Source organism: Heteronotia binoei, chromosome 1 (genome assembly GCF_032191835.1).
Source record: "Heteronotia binoei isolate CCM8104 ecotype False Entrance Well chromosome 1, APGP_CSIRO_Hbin_v1, whole genome shotgun sequence".
Classification (NCBI taxonomy): domain Eukaryota; kingdom Metazoa; phylum Chordata; class Lepidosauria; order Squamata; family Gekkonidae; genus Heteronotia; species Heteronotia binoei.
Window position 1 is genome coordinate 16821940 of NC_083223.1, and position 12134 is coordinate 16834073.

The 12134-nt window shown below is 44.4% G+C and overlaps 1 protein-coding gene across 1 annotated transcript in view; it reads left to right on the forward strand.

The window, feature by feature from the left end:
* CD2AP (CD2 associated protein) overlaps positions 1–12134 on the forward strand; it is a 160809-nt gene that overhangs the window by 114915 nt on the left and 33760 nt on the right. The window contains exons 8-11 of the mRNA XM_060231337.1: positions 2337–2431; positions 4328–4432; positions 10366–10402; positions 11389–11448. Coding sequence (XP_060087320.1) covers positions 2337–2431; positions 4328–4432; positions 10366–10402; positions 11389–11448 — 297 coding nt within the window. The remainder of the gene's footprint in view (positions 1–2336; positions 2432–4327; positions 4433–10365; positions 10403–11388; positions 11449–12134) is intronic.

Consider the following 12134-nt stretch of genomic DNA (forward strand, 5'->3'; position numbering starts at 1 on the left):
TCCGCCGAGGGAAAACGATTCAGGCTGGCAAAATTAATGCAGATAATTGTTTTTTCTATTTGAAGTCATGTGGGGAGAGCCTCATTCATCACACACACACACCGACCTGCTGCCCTAGGGAAATGCCAAGGTCCAAGCATATTAGACAACATCCCCTAATATTAGCATATTAGGCCACACCATCTGGGATAATCGCGTGTAAATTGAGCTGGTAGTAGCTGGCTCCCACCCCTCCCTCCCTCCCTCCAGCTGCTCCTAGCAGACCTTTAAAGTCACCCACATATCCCAGCAGCAGTCCTTCACAATGCCCATGAGAGCGGGGGGACTCGGCCCAGCATTCGCTGAGGGCCAGACCAAGTGATCTCGAAGGCTGTAAACGGTCCTCTGGCCTGCCGTTCCCCGCCCCTGTTCTAGGCAGAGAAAATGCCCATTCAGTGGTCTGCATAAGTCCTCTTTAGCTTTGGCAACTTTCTGGTGGGTCGAGACAAAAAACAACAGCAACCGAGTGTGTAGGCGTCACAAGCGTTTGACGCCAATGAAACCATTTTTTTTTTAGTCGCCCGTGTAATTATGTAATCAGTTAGCCAATTAAGTATCTGAGCAATTTCAGTGTAATTAATGTAATCTCATGTATAAAAATTCTTCCAGTCACAGAAGCTCACAGCAATAATTAATAATGATGCCTTCTGTTCATAACAAACAATTCCCGGTCGCGCGAAGGTGTTCGCAGGTGCAGAATTGCGTTACCTACGCTGAAATGGTTTAGCTGCTTTATCGGTTAATTGATTATATAATTACATAGTTGATAAAAAAAATAATTTTGGTTGTGTTCGATCTTCCCGCTGAGCTGCAGAGTCTTGTGAGCGAGAATTCTACCTTTTGAGCTACTGGTATTAAAGTTGTGAGCTCCTGCATAAATTAATTGTGCTCTGGGGTCATCCTTCCTGAGCTAAGACAAAAATGTGGGAGCTGGAGGCTAAGAATCTGTGAGCTAGCTCACACTAACTCAGCTTAGAGGGAACACTGGTTGTGTTGTACTCAGGGCTTTTTCTAGCAGGAGCTTCTCTGCATATGAGGCTACCATCTCCGCCCGATGTAGCCAATCCTCCTGGAGCTTCCGGTAGGCCCTGTACAAAGAGCCTTCTAAGCCCTTGGAGGATTGGCTACAGGGGTGGAATTCTAGCAGCAGCTCCTCTGCATATTAGGCCACGCCCCTCTGCTGTAGCCAATCCTCCTGGAGCTTACTGTAGGCCCTGTACTAAGAGCCCTCTAAGGCCTTGGCGGATTGGCTACAGGGGTGGAATTCTAGCAGCAGCCCCTCTGCATATTAGGCCACGCCCCTCTGCTGTAGCCAATCCTCCTGGAGCTTACAGTAGGCCCTGTACAAAGAGCCTTCTAAGCCCTTGGAGGATTGGCTACAGGGGTGGAATTCTAGCAGCAGCTCCTCTGCATATTAGGCCATGCCCCTCTGCTGTAGCCAATCCTCCTGGAGCTTACAGTAGGCCTGTACTAAGAGCCCTCTAAGGCCTTGGAGAATTGGCTACAGGGGTGGAATTCTAGCAGCAGCTCCTCTGCATATTAGGCCACGCCCCTCTGCTGTAGCCAATCCTCCTGGAGTTTACAGTAGGCCCTGTACTAAGAGCCCTCTAAGCCCTTGGAGGATTGGCTGCAGGGGTGGAATTCTAGCAGCAGCTCCTCTGCATAGTAAGCCACGCCCCTCTGCTGTAGCCAATCCTCCTGGAGCTTCCAGTAGGCCCTGTACAAAGAGCCCTCTAAGCTCTTGAAGGATTGGCTACATCAGGGGGCGTAGCCTGATACGCAGAGGAGCTCCTGCTAGGAAAAGAGCCCTGGCTGTAGTTAAGCGCCTGTGACGGCTGTACTCTTCTTTTGGTTTTGTCTCTGTCCTCTTGTTTGCAGTGGGAGTCTCGCTTCTTGTAAAACTTTATGGTGGGGCCTGGACTTCTCCCAGAAGTACAGCTGATCTCCAGCTTACAGCTCCCCTGGAGGAAGTGACTGTTTTGGAGGTTGGACTCTATGGAATTATACCCTTCTGAGATTCCCAAGAAACCTTGCCCTCCGGAGGAATTTCCGAAGCAGGAGTTGGCACCCTTAGCCCCCAGTCCCCTGGTGCTAACTAAACATAGCAGGAGCGTGTCAAGTGTTGTACAATAATCTCCCTGATTTTTTTTTTTTAGTAGTGTGAGCAAGTACGTCCACGTAAACAAAGCACATTTTAGTATGGTCGCTCTTCTCTAAATAATGCATTGTTGATTTTTTAAAATGCATGTTGTTGGCAATACCTGAAGCGAGCTTAATTTCACATTGCTTCCTTTCAGTTAAAGAATATTGCAAGACCTTGTTTGCCTATGAGGGCGCCAATGAGGATGAGCTCAGTTTTAAAGAAGGCGATATTATCCTATTAATAAGTAAGGTAAGAGACTGAAAGGAAAGAGACCAAGCGAAGCATCTTGTAACAGTGATCTTTGGATGGTGTCCAGTGCTGGTGGCATTTAGGGTTAATGTTTAGGAGCGTCATGACTGTTCCATAGAAGAAGAAGACTGCAGATTTATACCTCGCCCTTCTCTCTGAATCATAGTCTCAGAGCAGCTTACAATCTCCTATATCTTCTCCCCCCATAACAGACACCCTGTGAGGTGGGTGGGGCTGAGAGAACTCTCCCAGAAGCTGCCCTTTCAAGGACAATTCTGCGAGAGCTCTGGCTGACCCAAGGCCGTTCCAGCAGCTGCAAGTGGAGGAGTGGGGAATCAAACCCAGTTCTCCCAAATAAGAGTCCACACACTTAGCCATTACACCAAACTGGCTTTCATAGGGAAATGCAGTGGTGGAAAGTCCCATCAGGTCACAGCCAACTTACAGTGATCCCCTCAAGGGGTTTTCAAGGCAAGAGATGAACATTGCCCGTCTCTGCATTGCAGTCCTGGACTTCCTTGGTGGTCTCCCTTCCAGGTGCTAAGTGGGGCTGACCCTGCTTAGCTTTTGAGATCGGAGAAGGTTTGGGGCTAGCCTGAGCCATCCAGGTCAGGGCTTCATAGGCAAATCTAAATGTTTCAGTGTTTAGAGGTAGGGGTGTGGAAAAAAACAACCCCAAATGGTATTTTTTGGATTCAGGTATATTGAAGCTGAAAAATGTCAGTATCTTCTGATATTCCCAAAGCCCAATACCAGTAGAGTATTCAGATTTGGGAAATATTCAGGAAACCTGAATTTTTTTGACTGTATTATGGGGACCTAGGATATAATGGAGAATCAATTTGGGGCTCTGGGGGAGCTGTTTTTTGAGGTGGGATACCAGATTTTCAAAATAGCTGCTGGTGCCTGTCCTTAAATTCCCCTCCTCCCAAGTTTTAAAAAAATTGGACCAGGAGATTCAGTTCTGTGATCCACCAAAGAAGGTACTTGCATCCTCCATTACTTTAAATGGAGGGGGGGAAGACATTCAGAAAACAGACCATGGTCTCTTTATATGGTCTCAGCTATGAGAAGGCATTTTAAGAGACCATTGTCTCTTGAAATGCCTTCTGAATTCGCTTGATGGGTTATCCAGTAGAGCAGAGGCAGTGCGACTTGGAGAAGGCATTTCTCTCGCTCTGCCATTGCTGTAGTGGCAGCAGCGAGACTCAGCGAGTGAAAGGCATTTAAAGAGACCATGGTCTCAAATGCCTTCTCCAAGCTTTTCCACTGGTGCACGACTCAATGGGTGAACTCAGAAGGCCATGGTCTCTTTTAATTCTTTCTCATAGCTGAGCCCGAATAAAAGTTGAATAATATCGGCTTTTATTTGGGCTCAGCTATATTAGTAGCTGAAATGAAACTCTAGTTTCTTTTTGGCTTAAAAAAACCTGGGGAAAAAAAAATACTAATAAGGTATTTTCTCAAGGATTTTGTTTGTTTGGGTAAAATGAACGCACACCCCTATTTAGTGTTTTCATCTCTGACTCGGCATCACACCAGTCACCACCCAGAAGAGTTAATACTTCAAAAATAATAGCTCTATTCAGGACTTTTTTCTTTGTAGAAAAGCCCAGCAGGACCTCATTTGCATATTAGGCCACACCCCTGACATCACCATTGTTGCGCACAGGGCTTTTTTGTAAAAAAAGGCCAGCAGGAACTCATTTGCCTATCAGGCCGCACTGCCTGATGCCAAGCCAGTCAGAACTGCGTTTCTGTGCATTCCTGCTCAAAAACGAAAGCCCTGGCTCTGTTGGTTTGGGGCATGTTTTGTTTTATACATTTTGTGCCTGTTACCTTAAATGAAAACAAATTCAGCAACGCTTGAAGTGAACTAACCGCTGTTTGTTCTAGCATACCGGAGAGCCGGGATGGTGGAAAGGAGAGCTTAATGGTAAAGAAGGCGTTTTCCCGGACAACTTTGCTGTTCAGATCTATGAATCAAATAAAGACTTCCCTGTAAGTTCTTGCTTGCTGTTGCCTAAAGAAAAACTGCGTGAAGTCAGCTCCAAAGCAGATACAAAAGCAAGAGAGTCAGTGTGACATTTACAGTCACATTGAAGGGGATACAGTCCTAGCTTTCACTAGCAGGCTTGCTGTTCAGATTTAAGTCACTTAATGCCAGCCAAATTTTGTTCTGTGAATCTGTTTCTTTACTGATGGAACCTTTTTCTGCAGAGCAAGACAACTTGCTTCAGATGAAGTCTCTTCTGTAAGTGAAACGAATGTATAGGGTCCTTCCCTTTATGTCCTGAAATTGCACCTATCTGTCAAAGGGTATTACAATCAGGGCTGGAATTCTCGCGGGAGCTCCTTTGCATATTAGGCCTTACCTCCCTGATGTAGCCAATCCTCCAAGAACACACAAGGCTCTTTTTTGTAAGCTCTTGGAAGACTGGCAACCTCAGGGGTGTGTGGCCTAATATGCAAAGCAGCTCCTGCTAGAATTCCACCTCTGATTACAATCAATATTCATCTTCTCTTATTGGCTTTTAAATGCATTGGCAAGAACAAGCTAGGTAAATTTCAGTTTAGTGGGTGGGTAGGTAAGTGATAGTTTTATTGCATGTGGCCATTGACCATTGCAATATAAAATTACAGTTCAGTGCAGTAGTGCGAGACTACACTGATTTCCAAGGCTGGTGGGGAAGGCAGCTCTAACTGCCTTTTGCTTGTGGAATAAAAGAAGCCAGTGAGATGGAGTAGGTTAGACTAGGGGCAAAATTACAAGGGAGGGGTTGTTGTAACGCTGTGCAAGCACCAGTATTTCCGACTCTGGGATGACGTCGCATCACGCCATTTTCTCAGCAGACTTTTTATGGGGTGGTTTGCCATTGCCTTCCCCAGTTGTTGTACAGATCTGTAGATTAGAATGTCTTTCGCCAATAAAAGGCATACAGCTGAAGTTTGGGTGAAGGAGGAAGGGAAAAAGTTTATTGCAGTGAACTTGAGAGCAGAGCTAAGCTACGGCCTGCAAGACTAAGCTGCTCTGCCTTCCTTTCAAAATGGCCGCCGTCTTATATACCCTTGATGATGCGCTGCCACATGTTAGCATTCACACGTACTAATTGGCTGCAACGTCCTGCATAATTTCATTGTGAGGGCCAGCTCTTCACTACTGATAGATCTTGCCAGGCTTACAGCAGTCCATTGGTCAGGAAGAAATTGTACTTTGCATGCGCCTGGACCATTTAAATCCAGTTTTGGGCTCTAAGAACCTCCTACCTCTGTTATTGATTAGAAACACAGTAGAAATGCAGTAAGGCATAGTGCCAGGTTATAGATAAGACTGGAATGTTGGGAGCTCTTCTGCCTTGTCTTCTCAGTCAGCCCTAGTTGTGTGTCAACCGTTAAGGATGTTACATAAGCATGGCCTTCCCAGCTAAAGCTCAGTCCCACAGGTGGCCCTGGGCCCATCCAGTGTATGCCGACACCATTTAGAAACATCTTTAGTTCTTTATAAATTGCCGTGAAGTCTTTTTAAAAACGATAATGACGTGTTTTTTTTATCCTTTGTACAAAATAATTATAGTGTCAACAATTTAGCATACATCAAATCTGACATGAAAATCACAGTAAACAAGGACAAAACAAAAATTAAATACAGATCAGAAATAGATCAGCTTTTTGTAGAATAAATTGTTAGGTACAATGTCATATTTTGTTAAATACCGTACTTTACCAGAGGACAGCTACCGCAAGATGTTCATATTGCTCAGTCGAAAAATCAAAAGAATTGCGTGCAATTTTATTCAGAACAAACAATTCCCACAGCCTGTGAAACTATTGATTTAATAAAGGTGGAGAAGAGTTTACCCAGTTTGCAGCTGTTGTCATTCTAGCTGCTGCAATCAAAATGTTAATAAATTCCACAATACCTTTGTTAAGCACTTGGTCTTTCCAATTGTGTAAAACGGCATTTCCCAATTGCAGGGTCGGGACCCGGCACTGGGCCACGCAGGGCTCACTGCTGGGCCCCGGGGCCTCCTGTCCTCTGGCCACTGCCACCGCCCCCCTGGCGGCGTCACGCCCCCCGCCTCCTTCTCCCTCTCTTCTCCACCGCTGGTAAACTTCTGGCGTTGTAAAGCTCCCCCCCTCCCCGCCGCCAACCACCTCCTCGGCAAGGAAAACGGCAGACAACCAGTCGTGCTTGGAACGACTGCGTGGCTAATCCCTCTCCCACACTTCCTTCCCATCCAGGAAGTGTGGGGGAGGGATTAGCCACGTGCCCGTTCCAGGTGTGGTTCCATCGAAGTGCCGGCGGCCTGCCCTTTGCTGAGTTAGCTCAGCACTGTTTTCCTCACTGAGGAGGTGGAGAGGAGGGGGGCGGGGAGCTTTACAACGCCTGAAATTTACCAGCGGTGGAGAAGGGCGGGAGAAGGAGACGCTTGCGCAGGGAGAGTCAGCAGTTTTAAAGGTGAGTTGCTCCCATCCCGTTTTTTTGTTTTTCTTTTCTTTTCTTTCTTTCTTCCTTTTGTCCCTCCTTTCTTTCACTTTCCCCCTCCCTTTTCCTTCCTTCCTATTTCCTTTCTCTTTGTTTTTCCCTCTATTTGTTTCCACCTTTTTCCCTTTCTTTCTTTCTTTCTTTCTTTCTTTCTTTCTTTCTTTCTTTCTTTCTTTCTTTCTTTCTTTCTTTCTTTCTTTCTTTCTTTCTTTCCTTCTTTCTTTCCTTCTTTCCTTCTTTCCCTTCCTTCTTTCCCTTCCTTCTTTCCCTTCCTTCCTTCCTTCCTTCCTTCCTTCCTTCCTTCCTTCCTTCCTTCCTTCCTCCTTTCCTTTCCTTTCCTTTCCTTTCCTTTCCTTTCCTTTCCTTTCCTTTCCTTTCCTTTCCTTTCCTTTCCTTTCCTTTCTTCCTCCCTCCCTCCCTCCCTCCCTCCCTCCCTCCCTTCCTTCCTTCCTTCCTTCCTTCCTTCCTTCCTTCCTTCCTTCCTTCCTTCCTTCCTTCCTTCCTTCCTTCCTTCCTTCCTTCCTTCCTTCCTTCCTTCCTTCCTTCCTTCCTTTCCCATCTTCTCTCTCTCTCTTTGTCAGTCAGTCTTTTCCTGTCTTTCTCTCTCTTTCTGTCAGTCAACAACAGCAAACAGCAAGCCTTTATTGGCATAAAACAGATTTAGCAGTAAAATAGCAATATAAATAATATAAAATCCTAGATTATAGAGTACATAGGGAGCTAATATACATAAAATAAGTAAAATATATATGAGTCGAGTTTAGCCAAATTAAATAATTAAAACAAACAAAATGTGGTCATTCCAGAACCATTCTCTGTCATATTTCCATGGCCTGTTGGAGAAATCTAGCCACCATTAAAGTTACCTCAGCGCAAGTGTCATTTAAAAGTTTGTGGACTTTGCCTGAATCAGCACAGCCCAACATATCTGCTAAGATATCTTTCAGATATATACAACGAAGATCATCATAAAGAGGACAGTTCAATAATACATGGGAAATAGTTTCAATACACTTGGAATTACAAAGACAGTGTCTATTAGAGTACTCAAATCCTGTTAAATCTACCAAATAGGATAGCAGATGGTAATGCATTATATCTTGTTAACGAGAACGCACGCCGTTGCTGTGGAGCTTGCAGAGGGGAGAAATATGATGCTAATTTCCCTACTGAGAGAGGAAGTTCGAAATTCAGCGGGGAGCAAGACTTGTTGGCCAGGCTATATAACGTTTGCATTTCAATATCTAGAATTCTGAACTTAAGTTTCAAAAAAGCATCTTTTAAGGATAGCATAAGAAGTGAATCTAAATCAATGCCCATAGATTTAATTTTCCTCTCAATAAATACTAGCCAATTTGACAAATTAGATTCTGAGAGCAGTTGATATAAAAGGCTGTCTGAGTCAGAGTGGAAATGTAGCCGTAGCCAGTATTTAAATGACATTAGCCATGCTTGTGTTTCCACAAGATTCGCCCCTGTTTCTAAACACAAAACTGCATATGGTACGCACTTTGGGAATCCCAGTATTTTGCAGTATAATTGATTATATTACTGTCCCTTTCTCACTAGAATTTTACATAAAAGATTTCTGTATAGGTGATCTCATTATTAGTGATCACCTTCCACTTATCTTGACCCTTCATACAGAGTCTTCCCCAGACTCTTCCCTTAATCCCTCTATACACTTGTTGGAGTCTACGTCCTTACCAAAAATCTGCTGGAATAGTCAGACTAAACAAGCAGCTCAGTTACTTTTAAATTCTCATTCCCTTTTGAATCTTAGAAGGGTTTTAACCACCGCAATGAATCCTTCAGTGCTAACAATAGCCTACGATTCTCTAGTATCTAACATTCTTAGTTCACTAAATGTTAAACCTAAAAATGTAAAAAAGGAAAGAGACATAAAATCTCTGCAGCCCTGGTTTGGTGAAGAATGTAGAGCCGTTAAAACTCTGTTGCGTAACACCTACAGATGTTACCGCGACTCTGGGGCTTTGTCTTTACCATCAGAGTACTTTCTGTCAGTCTTTTCTCTTGTCTGCTTCCTTCCATCCTTCCCATTACTAATCTGAGTAGACCTGGGGGCGGATGCCCTGCCATTTCATGTTTTCCCAGCACTGCCATTCCATTTCATTTCATTTCATTTCTCTCTCTCTCTCTTCCTTCCTTCCTTCCTTCCTTCCTTCCTTCCTTCCTTCCTTCCTTCCTTCCTTCCTTCCTTCCTTCCTTCCTTCCTTCCTTCCTTCCTTCCTTCCTTCCTTCCTTCCTTCCTTCCTTCCTTCCTTCCTTCCTTCCTTCCTTCCTTCCTTCCTTCCTTCCTTGTCATTGCTAATCTGAGTAGACCTGGGGGTGGTGGAGAAGCTTGAAATGCCCTGCTGTTTTCCCAGGATGAGAGCATTTTATATTTTTAGTTTTCTGCTGTGTGATCCTTGTGCTTTTTCTTGATTTTTTATTTTTAAAATTGCATTGCAAAATCCCACCATTATCCTACCTTTCCTAAACAAAACATTGCAAGAGTTTTAGGCTTGTTTGGACATCATTTCCTGTCTCCCGGCTCCACCCCAAAGTCTCCTGGCTTCACCCCCAAATTTTAGTGGGCCACGAAGGAGAAGTGTAAAAATAACCGGGCCATGGGGAAAAATAGTTTGGGAAACCCTGGTGTAAAAGATATACATCCGGTTTTAGAGGGAGAAAGTGGCCTGTAATAAGTTTGATCTGAAATTGGATTTGTTTCCAAAATTTTGAAATATGCTTACAAGTCCACCATCCATGTATAAATGAAGCAATCTCGCCACAATTTTTAATGCAACTAGGTGCAATAGAAGGGACAAATTTATGTAACCTAGCTGCAGACCAATACCACCTCGTAAAAATTTTTACAAATTGGAATTTAATATTAAAAACATTAGATCTGTTACCATATGAGCACCAAATTCTGTCCCACTGAAAGCTATCAATATGTTTATTAACGTCTCTGATCCAAGTAGCCTTTGACCCAAGTACCCAAGTTTAGAGGTTTAGTTTCAGATGTATTAAGCACAACTTTGTATAATTTGGATAGCATATTCTTCTCTGAGCCATGAAGTCTTGATCCAGAGCCAGGTACACAGTAGCCCCGGGAGTTCTTGTTCCTTCTCTTCTTTTCAAGAGCCGAAATGGACACTTTCTGTGCCTGAAAAGGCAGTGGGGGGGGAGGGCAAGAGCTCCTGGGACCACCGTGGTGCATTCGTCGAAGTGCTGCTTCCTTGGATGCATCCGGGATCTCAGGCCCACATGCAGTGCGGTTCATGCTGATAAAAGTATCCGATGTGCAGGTGACCGGGAAGGTAGGGGGTGCAGATGGAAGGAGAATGTTATTTTTGTTGTCTGATTCAGTAGACTGTTCCGTTTTACCTTGTGAACTGGCCGAGCATTTGAGCGAGTTACTGAAATTTCTCCCTTATTGCAGAAGCCAAAGAAACCACCACCTCCTGTAAAGAGTCCAGGTACGTAAAATAGGTGATTATCAGGCTGACCGAAGAGATTGACCTCTGGGATATGTTCTGGGAGATAGTCCAGTTTACATGGCTTGAGCACTGGCAATGCGGAGGTTCCTTTTGTTTGCTTAAAGGTGTCTTTGCGCTGCCTTTCTGTTTAAAACGGCCCAGAGTTTTACAGCACTGTTATAACACACAGTTAAGCAACAGACTGAAATACTGGCTCGTGCAGTGTTGGATTACACGCATGAGTTCATGACTCGAAGCAGAAGTGAATCATCACCAAGCGGCACATAAAGCAATGCATATAGACGGAATGCTTTACTTTGCAACACTGTTGGATTATTTCAGACAATTTCATTTACTGCTGTTGCTTTGTGTCCATTTCACAAGATCTTCACACGTGTTTGTTTTTGTGCGGTCGTTTTTTAACGGGCAGGGCTATTTTTGTAAGAGGAACTCCTTTGCGTATCAGGCCACACATCCCTGATGTAGTCTGTCCTCCTGGAGCTTACTGTAGGCCCTGGGATAAGAGCCCTGTAAGCTCTTGAAAGATGGGCTACATCAGGGGTGTGTGGCCTAATATGCAAAGGAGCTCCTGCTGCAAAAATAGCCCTGCTAATGGATCTGTGAAGATACATCTAGCCGGTGGAGATGTATTTGTCTGTCGTTCTGTGTGTATTTGTCTATCTTTCTGTATGTGTGTGTATGGACATGCACACAGCTACATGCAGGGGTGGAATTCTAGCAGGAGCTCCTTTGCATATTAGTCCACACACCCCTGCTATGGCCAGTCCTCCAAGAGCTTACAAAAAAGAGCCTTGGAAGCACTTGGAGGATTGGCTGTGGCAGAGGGGTGTGGACTAATATGCAAAGGAGCTTCTGCTAGAATTCCACCCCTGGCTACATGTAATAATAGTTGTAATAGTGACATATGCTCTCTTCAGGAAAAGAATCAGTGGTGTTTGTAAGATAATTGTTGCATTTGTATTCAGGCCCAAAGCCAGAGCTTCCATCTGTGGAGAAGAAGTTTCCTCTCAAGATTGAAGAAAAAGGTTAGATCCGTTTTATTTCCAATGGGCTATGAAGTGACATTGACTTTAGAAAAGAAAGACCTCATTGAATTATGGGTGCTATAAAGGGTTAGAAATAAGATAAAGAATAGGAATCCCATAATGCATTGCTTGCATGTTTCTTTATCGACATTCTCTATAGCCTGTTTTTCTTTGTATCCCAAAGTGGTTAATGATTTGTGTAATTAGAACACGATACAGTCCATAAACTCCTTTTGCAGTAAAGAATCGTGCAAAATGCCTGCAGCTCAGTCGCCAAACACCCTTGCAAATAAAACGGGCTTACAAACTTCTGAAACGTTTCCATGGATGGCTTTCTGAGGGAGCGCATTCCATGGAGTTGGGGTAACTTCATGGAGGGAACAGATGCCGCCATAATTGAAATGAATTTATTACCAGTCTGGGGTGGAGTGATGGCCCAAAGTGGGCTCTTTTTCTAACAGGAGCTCCTCTGCATCTTAGGCCACGCCCCCCTGATGTAGCCAATCCTCCAAGAGCTTTGGAGGGCTTTTACTGCAGGGCCTACTGTAAGCTCCAGGGCGGCGGGTCGGGGTGTGTGTGTGTGTGTGATGAATGAGGCTCTCCCCACATGACTTCAAATAGAAAAAACAATTATCTGCATTAATTTTGCCAGCCTGAATCCTTTTCCCTCGGCGGACCGCTGTTTT